This window comes from Dunckerocampus dactyliophorus, chromosome 9 (assembly GCF_027744805.1).
Source record: "Dunckerocampus dactyliophorus isolate RoL2022-P2 chromosome 9, RoL_Ddac_1.1, whole genome shotgun sequence".
Lineage (NCBI taxonomy): Eukaryota > Metazoa > Chordata > Actinopteri > Syngnathiformes > Syngnathidae > Dunckerocampus > Dunckerocampus dactyliophorus.
Window position 1 is genome coordinate 21,572,924 of NC_072827.1, and position 17,364 is coordinate 21,590,287.

Consider the following 17,364-nt stretch of genomic DNA (forward strand, 5'->3'; position numbering starts at 1 on the left):
TATTATGTAACATTTGAATGAAATATAAAGACAACACATGAAAATGAAAATTGCTTTGACAAATTTGTTCGAGGCTAATTTCGGCAAGACAAGCATAGCACATTAGCTAATATAGGACTCTGAAGGCATTTCATAATCTGGGAAGTCTTTCAAAGACGATTACGAATTCTTGTAATTTAAAAGTCAAAACTATTCCCGAAATGTTAAATTTCCAAGTATTTCAACTGACCCTTCAAAAAAAAAAAAGTTAACACCTTAAATATGTTAGAATTCAATTCACCTTTTCTTGTTGTGGCTCATGCTTGCCGTGTTCGCACCTGTGTTGTTTCTTCTGTCGCTGCTCAGAACTGTTTTCAGTATTTTTATGGCATTTAGAACGCAATTGATTGTTTGTCATTTAAACTGATTTTGTGTCAAAAAGTAAACAAAAGTCGAACCTGAAAAGTAGAATGCTGCTGAGGTTTGACAGTTCACAAAAAAAAAACAACACAAAAAAATCAGGAAAAATATGCCTGCACAAAACCATAGCATACACAAGAAGAACACTGTTCAGTTAGCATAAAACTCTTTGTGCCTGTTTTGCTTTTTGTTGACATTTAGTCCAAAAGAAGACGCAAAAGAACGTGAGAAAAGAAGTATACATAAAGGAAGTTACGTGCCGTTAGCGGACGCTTTACTATTAAAAGTAAATATCAGCGGGGTATGTTTTCTCTTTTACTCTTAGCAATGGTAAAACTATTTTGCACGCTAAGAATGAGACTAAGATTGCACAAAAATTGCATTAAATCGCCAAACCAACATCCTCGTAGCAAACAAGTTGTGATGTTTTATGATCTGTGCGTAAAGTACAGACAGTAAATAACATTTACAGCGAGTGAACATTAAAAAAAGGCTATAACATGGTTAGACGTGCCAAGAAGGCGAGCAACACAACAATATGCAAATGGTAGCACTTGAAGCCACCAACATCAAAGCAGCCAGCCAGCCGCAAATAGAACAAAAGCATTAGTCGCAATAAGACTTATTGGACCTGAGGGGGCGTCAGGACCCGAACCGCTTGTTGTTGATTCTTGTGGCGATAAAACCAGCGCCAACCAGCGCCTATGTACATACAGAAGTAGAGTGGATTTAATCGCGCTAATTAGAATGCACTCAAGGCAACAAATGCAACATCTACCGGAATAATCTGAGAGAAAAGATCTCCACTTCAATTTATTCACTGCAAGCCACCCCCACCCGACAACACCACAACCACCCCTCCTAACCATCTCTGTCTTTTTTTTCCAGGGGGAAGAAGATATGTTTTTGGTAAACGAGTTGCCATTTCCAAGACGTGCTGCATGGTACTCACCAGTGGGTTTCAGCAAGCATTTTTATCACAGGAATAGGTATAATACTATACAAAGTACACTTGAATGTACTTTAGCTTTAGTAGTTAAGCGTGCAGTTTGTATAACAGTACAGATGTACTATCCACTGAAAATGGCTGAATATTGTCTAAATAGCTGGCAACACAAGTGGGTAGCAAGGTAATTGTCAAGCATGGTGGTGCCCCGTCCTGGTCCAGGGCTGCACAACTGGCGATGCTGTGGTTCGCGAAGGAGAAACATGAATTCACCATGAATACATCCACCGTGACATTGCGAAGCAGAGCATGGCAGTTTTTCAACATGATAAGGAGGCTAACATCTGCAAGAAGCGCCTTGCTGAGCAAGCTGAAGGTGATGGAGTGGCCAAGTATGTCTCCTACAGACCTGAATCCAAGTGTGCACCTGTGGAGCGTCCTCCAGCAGAAAGAAGTACGGTGAAGGTGCACAAGGCGTTAACACCCACCTGTAAGGCTTCCAATAACAACCTGCACAGCAGTGCTAGATAACAATGGTGCTCACATTAAAGATTCATACTTTGGACATCATTTAGACATAGTATGTTCAGTGTGAGCTGTAGTTGCCCGCTATTTAGACAATAATGGCTACGTGTTGACTCATTTTCAGGGGATAGTAAATCTATACTCTATACAAGTTGTGCACTGATTACTAGGGGTGTCACCTCACCTCAAGAGACAAGACGATACACAATATGGGGTTCAAACAATATTTTAACATTACTTTAAAGAAAACTACACTGACATATGGGACTGGACAGACTTTTTTTTATTTAATTGAGTCACAAAACAATGACAAACAAGGTGTTTTGATAGATGAGATAGATAGATGTTTGTTGTCATTGCACAAAGTATACAACGCAAGTTACTTTGGTGGCTCCACTTCCATTTCTAGCGACATTAAGACGTGTTAAAACTTAAATGTTCCAAATGTAACAGGTAGAAAAATATAGATATCACATATAAAATGTAAAATATTGATCCCATCAAAGAAAAAGATGTTCATTCAGCAAGTCTTTTTTGTCTTTGTTTAAACAATAGAAACATATGACGTGTTATTCTGTTGACTTTATTTTTGCCAGCGCCTTACAGCATGCTTGGGCATATGATGTGCTCTTTTACACGTTACAAAATGCTGTAAGAGTGACACTTCCATATAATTGCCATCTTTACTTTACAAAGTAAAATGAATATCTACATCAACAAACATTAACCGTAGAATTGAATCGAATGGAATCGTTTGTACCGCTGCATCAAATCATATCAAATCGTTCTCTTATTTTGAATCATATCGTAACCTGTGCATCTAGATTCAAATCGAATCGTCTATCACAAAGAGATTTACATCCCTACAACATGGCGGCAGCTGTTCAACTGCAATGGAAAAAACAGCCACCCGTCACTCACTGATGCTGGGAACACCGAGGTAGGTAGGATTACAAGGTTTATAGTGTGCGTAGAGCACTTAATATGTGGTTCCGATCTTGCCTCACGCACTGCCACTTCCATATTGTGTGTGTTATCATTCACAGTAGCGATGCTATAGTTCACAGTCTGATTGGCTTCTGATTGCCTTCTCAAAACGAGAAATATTGTCACACTTTAATCCCGTGAGATCTCGTGACATGAGATCTCGCGACAGCCCTACTGACTACTCTAAAGTACATCCAAGTTTACTTTCTACTGTCCCTTGAGAAGATGCTGTGTACGCTAATCAAACTAGTTCCCAAGGGAAAGAATCACAATATCACCGTATGTTGGAATTCATGTTTCCCTTAAATGAACCACAGCTCTCCAGTGTCAGCAGCACTCATGCATGGTACCACTACCATGCTTGGCTGTAGGTAAGACACAATTACCTTGCTACTCGCTACTCACAGTCATTTTCATTGGACAGTAAAAACATACTGAAATGGTCCTCGCTTTAGTGAGGTGCCCTAAGTGATGGACCGAAGCGCCTACCTGTGGGTGGGATCATCCCGGGGGACATTAGACCGGGGACAGTGTGGGGCATGATGTGAGGGTTCTCTGGCGATGTCACGCTCTGGGTTCTCTTCGGGGGCCGTCCAGGTCTGGAGCTTTAAAAAGACAAAGACACAAGGCGGGAGATGAGAGGAGGTGGTGGTGGTAGTGGTAGTGGGAGGGGGCTTTGTGACAGCAGCAGGCCGGTGTTAACATTTTGGAGCGCTCCAGAACGAGCAGTGTAAATAAATTTCCTTTCAAGGACAGTTGCTTTCTGCAGCTCAACATAATAGACTTCCACAACTAATTAGATTACACGCTGAATTCATTTCCTTTTATTGAAGATCAACCACTTTTTGATGCATAATTCATAGCCCGTACCTCGTTACCTGTTCCTCTCTGCATTAATATCTCCCCCACCGCCACCCCCACCCCGCACTATTTGAATTGCCTCGTTTGCATATGCTAAAATCTTCGGCCTCGGTCTGGAAAATTACATGTTAACTTGTTATAATTATTGCAGTCAGGCCACTATTGATTTATGAGGCTTCTTAAAAACCAAATATGTGTAGTTGTGGTAATGAATGATATTTTAAGGTTCTTCAGGAAATTAAAAGGCAATGGCTGCCTTAGGAAATGTTCCGCTTGCTTGATTTAATGCTTGCCATAGCTGGAAGGTGGTGTGACAGAGTGATTCAGACCTGTTGGACCACTCTGATGGGGGAGTTTTATTACACCCAACGAGGGGTGCAAGCAGATCCAGCCGTGATAAATGACCAAGTCACCTGACTGGGGGAGGAGGAAAAAAGGCAGATAGGACCGGGCTGACTTTCCAGCATGTCTTACTTGTTGGCGTGTTAATACAGCTCCGAGTGGCGATCAATAGCTACTTTGCTGGCTTACAGTTACTGAGAGAGGCCTACAGGGGTGAGAGAAAAAGCACACCGTCAAGGGGGGGCAAAGAGTCTATAAAGGTATACTCTTTACGAACAAGGTGTCTTAGAGCTGAAGATGAATTATGGCCGACTTGACACTGGTGACATATTGGCGTCATAAATTATGTGGCATACAACAGTCGCAGCTTTATCATGCTACTAAATCCTCTCCAAAATGAGCTGGCTTTCATCTTAAAGGTCCCATATGATACTGTTTTTCAGCAACTTTAAATAAGCCTCAGAGGTCCCACAATCGTGTATTGGCTGTCCAAAACGTAGCCTTGGAATTGGAATTTAGACAGTTTAAAAGTGCCTTCCCTCAGCCCTAATGGAAACACGGCGTTCTGTGTGTCTTTTGTGTAGCTGTAATGCTAATGAGCCACTCGTCCACACCTTTCTCCAATATACTGTTGTGTGTCTCCAAGAAGCACTATTGCGCACTTTTTACATATGCACCAAATCTCTGCACTTGTCCACCGTAATAGATGCCATACATCACATACAACAGCGTAACATTAAGGAGTTTGACAGGAGGACACAAACAACCCTAGCATAGCTATCTTACCTTCCATGCTAACATTACAATCACATTTTTACAGCAACATCATGCTAGGTCAGCCTATTCACTAGAGAAAAACCAAATGATGAAACTTACAGCGCCCATGTCTGTAACTTTATTCTAAAGATGGGTAGCGAAGCCTGCTTCTTTTTTTTCTTTTTTTTAAAGCTGTCCACTGTGAAGCGATGGGTGTATACAAAAATCATTTAATAGTAATAATAATAATAATAATAATAATAATAATAATAATAATAATAATAAAGAGCGAATTTGCAAGAAAAACATTGTTCTCTTGAAACACAAAAAATGTACCGAAACCAGTCCAAATACTGAGGTATTGTTTATGATACTCCATGACAAAAGTTGTTCAACAAAACATTGCGTTCCAACAATTCCGCTCAAATCATAGTGTTAACTATCATCAGAAAATATGTCATCATTTCATCAAAATCGACTCTAGACATACCGTTTTTGGGCCATGATGAGATCTGAGAAGTATGAGAGAAGTGTGGTTACCAACTCCCAAAATGTGAAGAAAATCTGAATAAAACTGCAGCTTGTGTTCTCCACACAAAAAAAATATGGGAAAACCGCAAGTGTTTTAGATGTGGTAACATCCACATCTGTCTTCACATGTGGAGCAATGACATTTTAGTTGATATCGTCTCGAAGCCATGTATCGCAGAGGACGTTTGTGATACAGCACTGTTGCACCGACAAAGTTGTCACACACTAAACAAGCCTTAATAGTTGTGTTTATTCAACCGTGTCTTGTGAGGTTTACTTACGTCCGCGCCGCTAATAGAGTGCCCGCGCGCTGTCTGTCTGTCTGAATGTGCTGACTCTCACATCGCGGCTCTGGAGGACTAAAAGCCGACCTTTGTTGAACGGAGTGGGGGTGAATATACATGCGAGGGAGCAAAAGTGAGGAGGGCAGCAAATAGGCTAGGGAGGGAAACAAGTACCCCGCTCAACCTGGGAATGTCTGGAAATGTAATTCCTATTTCTATACGGCTCTTTGATCGGAGGAGAGGGAGCGATCGCCGACAGTTTTGCTGTCATCACTTTCACTTGTACTCCGGCTGAATTATTTATGAAAGACCTCAATAGAGGCTAGGTGATGGCTAAAAGGCTTTTTACCAACAATACTAAAAGCAAAAAAAGGTCCTCGAATGGACAAAAAAAAAGAATGTCAAATACCGTGTGATGTTAAAGGACTCGAGTACAAAAAGTACGTTAAGTAAAGCAACAGGAAAGTAGCACACGTACTGTATCATACTTGAGGGAGCATTCTGATTCGGCGTGTGTAGCGCAGCATCCGTGCAAGTGCTGCAGCAGCACGTCTGCGGTGGTCAAGACGGTGCGTCCGCAGAGGAAGTCAAGCTGGCCTCAAACAAAAGTGCCATAGCTATTTATCAAGCAGCAGATGCTAACTCCCTAAATAGCCTGGCACAGAAAAAAAGGGCCCAAACTAGGCCACAATGGCAGAAAATAGAATGAACAACTGGATTTGACAAAGAATGAGACCCAACCTGAATATTCAATAATCCAATCAAAAATGCATCGAAGTAAATATATGATATAAACATACACGTGTGCTGTGATATAAAAAGCATGTAATTGCTGCCTTTAATGAATAAAATAAATTAAAAAATTATGAGAAAAAAATATTTTTTAATACAAGTTCTATGAAATATCAACAGTTACAAGATGAACCACTAACTAACCACTTATATCAGTCAAAATAATAATGAGAACAGATTTTTAGGGTTAAAAAAAATCACTTTGATCTGTTTTTCGGATAAAAATAAACTACCAATGTTCTCTCTGTGTAAAACAGTAATCCCTTGTTTATCGCAGGTTAATTGGTTCCAGACCGAATTGAATTTCCGCCAAGTAGGATTCCTTGTTTATAAATCAAACATGTTCGTAGTTAGATAATAGAACGCCTGTTTATGACCTTCTGCATATGGTTTTTAATATTATTAGAGCCATCTAGACATAAAATAACACCCCTACAGTCACCTTTACACTCATATTATCCAATATAGTAGATATAATCTGAGAAAATCAGCGCATTTAATACATAAATAAGACTTGTGCTCATGTGTGTTTCAATAAATGTCTTCAGGACATGTGAACAGGAAGTGACGTTGGGGATTCAGAGTTGAGTTTTAGCTGAAGTACGAGCACAACAATAGCCCATGTTATGATGAAGATGATGACTATTGTTAGTATTATTATTGTGCCTATTGTGAGGTCATTCAAACCTGCAATAATTGTTGACAGTGATGAGCCTGGCGCGCGTTACTAGCGACATCTAGTGTAGACTACAGTTCATCAATGCCCTATCATCCCTTCATCGTATCTGAGTTCATGTAGTCATTTTTATGCTTGATAACGCTTAATTTAGAATTAAGAATCCGTAAAAATGGGTAGATTTATATATATGTTTTTTTTTTATTTTTTTACGAATAACAGGCTGTAGTCAGCCATTGTAACTTTAGGGTGTTGCGCCAAATCACCACCACCAGTTTGGTACGCACATTTAGGGCACTGACAAGCTCATGCGTGTAGCATTTCAGCAAGATTGGTTGAAAAACATGGCCGCCATCAAGCACGTTTCTGCACAGGCACGGGACTTAGGAACTAACCGTACATAAGGCACTGACCATTTTTCTTTAAGTACCTGTCTCTGTGTTACATGCATGCTTGCATGTCTTCCAAAGCACTTTGACCACAACCCACAGGGGGCGCAACAAATGTCATTTACAGTCATGTGACAAAAAAACCCTCTATTAACGCCACAGTTCTCTTTAACAATGTTTTCACAGCCACATTCTCACTTTCCTCTGGTTTAAAATAAAGACAATATTTAAAACCGAAGGTCACTGAGAGAAACAAATGATTCCAGGCTTTATTTACATTTGCTTTGAGGATACTTGAGAGGCCTCACAATCTCTGCTGGCTTCAATTAGGCAACCAAAATAGGCTCTGCTAGCAAATATGCTACATATCTATTTCTTTGTTTTGCTGCCATTGCGAAAAAAGAAAAAAACAACACTGAACTTTTACTGAACCGGACCTCCTCCCCCCTTTTAATGGTCCGGGCCGTGTGTTGACCCAGCAGACTCGTCTGGAACTCGATACTAGCCAACACACTATGCCGAGGCCGGGGGTAATCGGATTACACGGGGGCCCGACACGAGTCCAATTTCAATGCGAGAATGCAATAAAAGCCCGATAATTGAGTTCACGTTCCTCACCACCAGTTTACAGGTAGCCAATAATAAGAGGAGGAACATTGCAAAAGAGAGATGTTTTATTTTGTTGGAAATGGCGGCTGAGATCTCATTACGCGGGACAGCGCTAATGCAGTGATTATGATCGGTTAGAAATCAACCCCATGTAATGTTTCGACCAAGTGAGCGCACTCCCTTTAGTGGATTTAGTTACACTCATCCTAATATATCCGTCGGAATCCTACCCCCCCCATTATGTCAACAGGTTTTTTTTTTTAAAGATCATAATATTATTTCCTTCTGATTGAGCCATTAACCTTTTATCTTTTGTTTGACGTGCCTAAAAGGTTGGGGATGGAGATATTTATTCCATTTCCGCCTGGCTAGCTGCAAAACAAGCGAGTGAATCATTCCATGCGGGGAGGTGGTGGTGGTGGGGGGGGCTTGTGTAAACAAAAAGGCCTGTGCAGGTCTCTGCCAATCAGACCTTATAAAATATTAACCCAATGTCATTGCCCTTTTAGAATCTCTCACCTAGAATTCCCCTAATTGTTCCTTTTTCTTTATCTCTCCGCCGCAGAGAGTAAATAAATTAACAAAATAGCTTTTATCGCCCTGAGTAACCTTTTAACTGAAGGATTATCTGAGAGTTTATTTTTCATTTCTCCGCCAAGCGATAGCAGAGCGTGCCCCCATTGATTGGTTTGCCGGGGCGGTGACCAGCCATGAAAACAAGGTCTTATTGATACAAAAAAAAAAAAAAAAAAACCCAAAGCGCCTCCTTACCTTAGCCTTGGACCAGAATATGCTGACTTTGTGATTTTTTTTTGTGTGATTTAAGCAGGTCAAACCGTTTAAAAACTCCCCAGAGGGGTTAAATCCAGGTTGAAGGACTTGCTATCAATATAAAATCCAATACGGTGTTGTTGGACAGAATAAATGAACCGTTGAAGTCAAAATTTAATATTTAGCGTGATTTAGCATATCCCGTCTTTTGGTGTCAACAGTTTAACAAAGGATGGATAATTTTTTTTTTTTTTTTTATATTACAAAAAAAAAAAAGATTAAACGTAGCGTAAACGCCACTGCAGATATAATCTTGTTAGCAAACACAGGAGAAGAGATAACATCGGCGGCGGCCATGCAAACGAATACACCAGGCACAAAGAAGCACTTTGTGAATCATTTACAGGTTTCCGTGGTGGAGACTATTTCCTCGTTCCCAATTAAGACATGAAACCGATGGACGTTAATATAATATATAGTTACTAAATACTGTTTCAAGACATAATGTATTTACATAAACAGTGGTACCTTAGTTTTAGTTGATCATTTGTTCCAGAAGGTCAAATGAAAACCGAAACGTACAAAAACAGAAGCAATTTTTTCCATGGGAAATAATGTACATCCAATGATTCCATTCCAGACACCCAAAATATTAAGAAAAATGCACTTTATAGTCAATAATGATAGTTATTACATGCAGAAAACAATAACAATAAGCAGCTCGGTATGCTCTACAAAACAGTCACTGTAATCACAACACACACCTGAAGGGGAATGACAAGCCAATGTGTGTTTTTTTAAAGGATTGTTAGAAAAATATGGGCGCCATCAAGTGAAACATCTGTCACTACGCAATCCATACCGGAAACTCAATCGGTTCTACGCATGTGCAGAACGCATCTACATCTGGTCGGCCTATTTTTCGTCAGTCACGTGTTAGGCAAACCGATTTGCGGAATGTACGTCATCCGTCAATGTATTTTACGGCAGCTACAGAGCGTAAACGTCGCAACATAGTAGATATTTTTTTATATCGTATCCATGGTCCAAGTGGATAAATTATTTCTTGGTGCCATAAATTATTTTAAGCTATTTTTCGCCACTGAAAAAATACAGAAGAAAGCATTTGCTACCAAGACATGTTTAGACAAAAACAAGTAGCTGAATCGTCCAGGTTAATCCATCTTTGCACTCTGCTTATGGTTGTTTACATTCAAATATCACGGTATTTTACGTTTGGTTTGAAATAGTTTATTGTATTCGTATTTATGTACGTATGAATGTGAACATTATACGTGACTGGATATGACGTGTACTTCTGCCGCGCATCTGCGCATGCGCTACGTGCGTTGCGGAAGTTTTTACGTAGCAACATGAATAAAGTGAATAAAGACAAAATCTTTTAATAAATCCTTTAATAAGAGTCAGTAATGAAATAACCCCCCAATATATTAAATATATGAAGTATGGTTATTGACCATTTATGTAAAAAAAACACAACTATCACAAGCACGTGACGTCGCAGAAGCGCTGTTGTAAACATTTGCAAAAGAAGGAAGTGACGTAGAACCAATCACGTTTCAGGTACGGATTGCATAGTGACAAGTCTTTGCAGGGGCATGGGCGGGACTTAGCAAGCAATTGTTTGTACGCCATTGATTAGTGATTAGTTCCAGCGTTTTGCCCTTTAATAAGGAAATACTTGGAAAGAAAGTATTTACATTGTAGTAGCAGTATATGCTGCAATATATAGTATTGGAGCACTTTTTTAACATGAATAAAACATGTATTACTATTACGAATACTATTTATTATATACACTGCTCAAAAAAATTAAAGGAACACTTGGAAAACACATCAGATCTAATCTGGGTGAAAAATGATCTTGAATATCTTTCCTGATAATAAGTGGGTGATGTATTAGTAACAAAATGATGCCTCATAATTTGATAGAAATGAAAATGATCACCCTATAGAGGGGGAAAATCAAAGACACCCCAAAAATGAAAGTGAAAAAATGATGCAGCACACTGGCCCATTCAGCTAAAATGTCATTGTAGCAACTCAAAATGAGTCTCAGTAGTTTGTGTGGCCCCCACGTGCTTGTACGCATGCCTGACAACGTCGGGGCATGCTCCTAATGAGACTACGGATGGTGTCCTGGGGGATCTCCTCCCAGATCTGGACCAGGGCATCACTGCGGTACCTGGACGCATGGAGGAGATTCCAGGAGACAGGTAGTTACTCCAGGAGAGCTGGACAGGGCCGTAGAAGGTCCTTCAACCCTCAGCAGGATCGGTATCTGCTCCTTAGTGCAAGGAGGAACAGGATGAGCACTACCAGAGCCCTACAAAATGACCTCCAGCAGGCCACTGGTGTGAATGTTTCTGACCAAACAATCAGAAACAGGCTCCATGAGGGTGGCCTGAGGGCCCGACGTCCTGTAGTGGGCCCTCTGCTCACTGCCCAGCACCGTAGAGCTCGATTGGCATTTGCCATAGACCACCAGAATTGGCAACTACACCACTGGTGCCCTGTGCTCCTCACTGATGAGAGCAAGTTCAACCTGAGCATATGCGACAGACGTGAAAGGGTCTGGAGATGCCGTGGAGAACGTTATGCTGCCTGCAACATCATTCAGCATGACCGATGGTGGTGGGTCAGTGATGGTCTGGGGAGGCATATCCCTGGAAGGATGCACAGACCTCTACAGGTTAGATAACGGCACCCTGACTGCTATTAGGTATTGGGATGAAATCCTTGGACCCATTGTCAGAACCTACGCTGGTGCAGTGGGACCTGGGTTCCTCCTGGTCCACGACAATGCCCGACCTCATGTGGCTAGTGTATGCAGGTAGTTCCTGGAGGATGAAGGAATTGATACCATTGACTGGCCCCCATGTTCACCTGACCTAAACCCAATAGAACACCTCTGGGACATTATGTTTAGGTCCATCCGGCGCCGCCAGGTTGCTCCTCAGACTGTCCAGGAGCTCATTGATGCCCTGGTCCAGATCTGGGAGGAGATCCCCCAGGACACTACGGACACCATCCGTAGTCTCATTAGGAGCATGCCCCGACCTTGTCAGGTATGCGTACAAGCACGTGGGGGCCACACAAACTACTGAGAATCATTTTGAGTTGCTACAATGACATTTTAGCTAAATGGACCAGTCTGCTGCATCATTTTTTCACTTTCATTTTTGGGGTGTCTTTGATTTCCCCCCTCTATAGGGTGATCATTTTCATTTCTATCAAATTATGAGGCATCATTTTGTTACTAATACATCACCCACTTATTATCAGGAAAGATATTCAAGATCATTTTTCCCCCAGTTTAGATCTGATGTGTTTTCCAAGTGTTCCTCTAATTTTTTTTAACAGTATATTTTTTTAAATAGCATTTTATAAAATGAAATAAAATAAAATAAAATAAAATAATTGTATTATATTTTATTAAATGTATTATTTTTCGTTGTTACGTCCATTTTAAATTTAAGTTACCAAAGATGAATTTCTATGTTGTATTATATGGAGGATTTATAGAAGAAGTAATTAAAAAACTAAAACATTAAAAAAATAAAATAAAAAAGCTTTCTTCTGGGAGCTAAACACTTTATTACGTTATTAAAGTATGTATTATAATAATAATTATTTAAGTATGTATTATAATCCATATATTTTTAAATACCCAGTCATTAATGTAATATGATATCATAAATGTAGCTAAAGACAATGAAAGCTAAAAAATCAAATGTAAAGACAATAGGAATGTATTCAATGTTGCATTCAACAGAAAGAGTAAATAAATAAATAAATAAAAACCAGGATGATTTATACTTCCTGCTGACCTTGGCAGTCTATCGGTTGTGATGATGGTAATCTCACAGTCACAGCATGATACATGCGAATATATTCACTCATCCATCTTTTTCATGTATCCATCTATCGCCACTGCCTCATCTTGTATCTGCGCTCACGTTGAAGTTATTCTGGGATTATCTCAATCAGCTTCCCCTTGCACCTGTCAAACACCCGCCGCAGGTAGCCACATGGCGCTTATCTTATCCAGATAGCCGGATTACGGGCGTGTTGGCGAGGGCGTGGAAGATTTTATTGTTTTTATTAGGGGTGGGAACAACAGCTGCATCCGCCTGTGAACTGTGGACCTTTTGTTGCCGAACAATATCCAGCAGATTGAATAGTAAAAGGAATCAAAGGTGGGGGAAGTTCTAGAATCAGTCCCTCTTAGACTGACTTGGGCTCTGATCCCCATTTTGGCCAAGAGGGACTGGGCACCTTGTAGTATTTTTCATTGGCTCAAGTCAACCGTTGGTGCTTAGCCTCGTAAATTCCCCAAAAACAAAACCCTAAATACCCAACCTGTGCCATCCCTTTTTGTAGCGCATTTTAGTTTGGGTAGCGCTAGAAGTAGGGCGGTTTGCTTTGGTTGAGTTTTGTCCTAATTTTGCAGAGTTTCTTCAGAATAAATGACTCGTGCACGGTTCTACTTTTTAGCTTGCTTTCATTTGGATATCAGCTGCAGTTGCTCAGCATGGACCTTCTGCACATTCTGCATTTCAACATGTGTACATTCCTACAGCATTTCAGTACAGCTTCAGCTCAGCTTCCAAACTACTCCTCCATTCATTCCACATTTCAACTTTCATACTTTTGCAAAACATTTCAGTTTTTCTTCAATGTCTACTGGCATTGCATCATCTAGTGAGGATATGGATCACAGTAGTACAGCACAGCTCGGATCAGTTCAACTGTAAAGAGTCCTCAGCATCCCATTTGGAACGTCCCATTTTTAGCACGCTGTGTACCGCAGTACGGTTCCACTCAGTTTGGTGTGCAATTTTAAACTGCCGTTTCAAGATCACCACTTAATTTCACTCCTATTTCATAGTTGTTTATTCAACTACTATGCAATACACCTGACCCGTACCCCCTCACCTCACAGAGCAGTTTCCTTGCGATGCAAGTCACAGTAGCGCAGTACAGTTCAGTATCCATTTTTCACAGTTTCCGTCGTAAAAACCCTTAAAACTCTTTGACTCTTAAATGAACGGAGTTCGGGGTAACAGCGACCGCCTGTGCTCCTTCAATCCCTGGGGAGGAGACTTTCTTCTAATCACATTCAGTCAGAGCTGTTTGAAGCCTCTCAGCTGTGAAATGCAATCTACAAAACATCTAAAACACCATAAATTGCTGATTATAAGGCGCGCTTCATTAAGGGAGGAGAAAAAAACCGAAGTAGATTTCATAATTGTAACTACAGAGTAAGACTGTTTAGTATCACATCAACAGAGCGTGATAATGAGTAAGCAGGCTTTCCCACATCATGGGAACTGACGAGGAAAGCCTAATTGGTTGACTTTTCCATGCCTAATGGATGATTCTCTTAATTAAAAAGATACTGTAGCAAATGTTGGAGGAATCAGATAGCGCTTCAAGTAAACGCAGTTCATCAAATAGTACAGAGGAGCAGTTCCAGGAAAGCCTAAATGAGATGACTGTGATTGGCTCCACTATTTATTATTAAGCGCCTTTGGTTAACGAAACAGAAGAGGTCTTATCTTCAAAAACTGCGAGGAAATTTCTCCTAACTACTCTTCTTTTTTTTCATGAACTGCGATGGATATGAAACAAGTCTTGAAAACAAGGCTTTAAAAACTTAGCCAGTCAGGGTGCCTTTGAGGATATTTAATTAAAATCTAATCCTGCATTCATTAAGGCTCACATAAATTAAGCTGTCATTCATAAGATTTATGGATTCTCATTTGCATATTGCATACAATTCATCAATTACTCAAGTATGAAAGGAGCGCATTTCCCTTGGAGCTGCCTGCTAGCCTGCCAACATTTGAAATGAGAGAAAGAGCACGACTGTCAGGCATTCACCGCTAAACTTTTTTTTTTTCCTCCCCCCTACAATGTCTGCTGCGCTGATTAATCTCATTTCCTGGGCATCCCTTTACAAGATGCTACACGGCGCTGCTACACTTTTCCATTTTTTCAATTATTTCCCCTGTCCTCTCCCAGCAAAGCTGGACAGGCTGCTAATGCAGACTGGAGGCTACTTGTGTCTTTATGTATAAAACATGGCCTTTTGCCCACCTAATCATAAATTAAAGAGCATTTTTCTTCTTGTCTTTCTGATGGAAAAGAAATGTCATGATTTTATTACAAATCCCATCAGGCAAATATTCAGCATGCTATTTCCTGTCACGTTAAACATCCAGCGGGTATTCTGACAGCAGGGTTCTCCGTGTGCTTGACTGGCAAATTAGAATGCAACTTGCTAACCTGATTGAACTGAGGCAGGAAGAGGTGAAAAGGCGTTATTTAGGCTCAAGCTATGATTTGTTAAAACAAATACTGCAAAAATTCCCACACACCCTTGCTATTTACACAACTTATATATCAGAACAGAAGTGTAGCCTGGTCGGAGTTCTCAATAAATCCATTTTTTATGTCCTCAAGTGGATAAATACATCAAATTAAAAACATACAGCATATTAAAATGAACAAAAAGGCTGGTTTACTACTGCAAGTTATTAAAAGACATTTCTGAAATGTTTTACTCAAAATATTTCATGCAGAAATGTTATTACTACCAGATATTTATGTCTGTAGGAGTTATATTTTTGATTTAAAAATACAAATCAAATACTGTTACATCATATTCCATTATAAATGAGAATTAAAAAAATAAATTAATTAAGGATTATTATTGTAGGGTACTCTTGGTACTTTCTGACTGTGTTACAAGTTAAGTAACGAAATACTCAAAATACATAGATTTTTTCGGGGACAAAATCAACTACAAGTATAAAAAGGCCATTAAAATATGAAACTATCAATTAAAATGTCAAATAATTGAATCAACTTTCTTAACTTACCTGTGGAATATTTATTGAAATGATCATGTTAAAACTAAAATAATAATCAATAATCTGGTAATAATTTCATGACACATTCAATGTATATAACTCAGTCTTAATCCTTAGTTCTAATGTTTTCTTAAAGCATTTTTAATTATTTAATTGATTTATTGACTTATTTATTCAGTGGCCTTTCATTTTTATGCTCTAACACAATGGGTCCTAGAAACGTCCCTGAGACACAAGAGTTCTTCAGAATTTCATCTTTCAGTGCCTTCGTTTGCAAGTAATTAAATATTCAAAACCGATTTTTTTAATACCCAGGTTTGTGTGGACATAGCCTACATTTGCAAAAACCATATCATCCCATTATTATAAAAAATGCCAGATGTCAAATATTAGCGCTGAACAGGTAGTTACTGCTTGACTTTGTGACTGGGAAGCGACTCCAGAGAGACGGAGTGCAAGAAAACAAAAGCGCAGGGGAGAATCTGAGCGCTAAACACATAAAAAGTCCCTATTTGGATGTGGCCAAGACTATGGGAATCACAGCGAGCAGCGGGTGCTTAAAGCGAGCGGAGCGTGAAGGCATCTAAGATAAAAGGTCAGGCGCAAGAAAACAAACAGGCCACTCGCTAGGACGAATGGAATTAATTGACTCATTAATATGCATGGCTAATAAAGCTCCAAATCCTAAAACAAAAATCATTGTCAACCATTCCCCTTTAATGGCTCTTATTTTCAGCTTGAGGAGAGCGCGTCTACAGGGCGTATCAATCTTTAGGGGAGGGAGGGGGGTCACCTCGCTGTTGTATGCTCATGTCCTCCCCAGCAGACAAAGGCGGAGTTGTTCTGCTGGAGGGATTAATTGAGAATTAATCCCGCTTTCTGGCAGCGGAGCAAACCGGCAGTTAAGAGTGAAAGTCATCCTGAAGGGTAGTTAATTGGTTCCCCCGTAGCACCAAAAATAAAGACAATATAAAGCTTTGGAGAGGAGAAATCAAGCTGCATTTTTATTAATCCTCCCCGTTGTTTTTGTTAGAAATTGTTGTGCAGGCTGACTTCAGACGGGGTCCATAGTTGAAGGCTTTTAATACAGCTGGCGGGGTGACAAACTGCTAACTCAGTTCATGACTGGAAGATAGAGAAGCACTTAGCTGCTTTTTCAGCTTTTTGATTGAACTAATTGTGTGTCTCATTACTTTTGATGATTATACAATCTTGACGGCAAATGACATTTGAGGCGCCCCCTACGGGTTGTGGTCAAATGCTTTGGAAAACATGCTAACATACATGTAACACAGATATCCCTTTTATAGTTTTATAATCATGAGACAAATGGCCAATGACTTACAGGCAATTACGTTCTAAAATGCTTTGCTTGATGGCGGCCATGTTTTTCAACCAATATTGATCAAATTTCACAGACAGGTGCTTGTCTGTCCCCTAAAGTTGTGTACCAAATTCTGTCCTGATTCGGTTAAACACCCTAAAGTTACAGGGGTGTATTTTATAAAGCAATACATAAAAAGCATACTGTATAACTTCAGGTGACATTAACTGAATGTGATCGAAACAAAACTGTGACCTGTGTGGGCGTATAACT

General features: G+C 39.9%; 1 protein-coding gene across 3 annotated transcripts in view; it reads right to left on the reverse strand.

Annotated features, from left to right (window-relative positions):
- Positions 1 to 17,364, reverse strand: part of dachd (dachshund d) — a 163,640-nt gene that overhangs the window by 72,306 nt on the left and 73,970 nt on the right. For all 3 annotated transcript variants that reach the window (XM_054786879.1, XM_054786877.1, XM_054786878.1), the window contains exon 2: positions 3,347 to 3,462. In XM_054786879.1, coding sequence (XP_054642854.1) covers positions 3,347 to 3,462 — 116 coding nt within the window. The remainder of the gene's footprint in view (positions 1 to 3,346; positions 3,463 to 17,364) is intronic.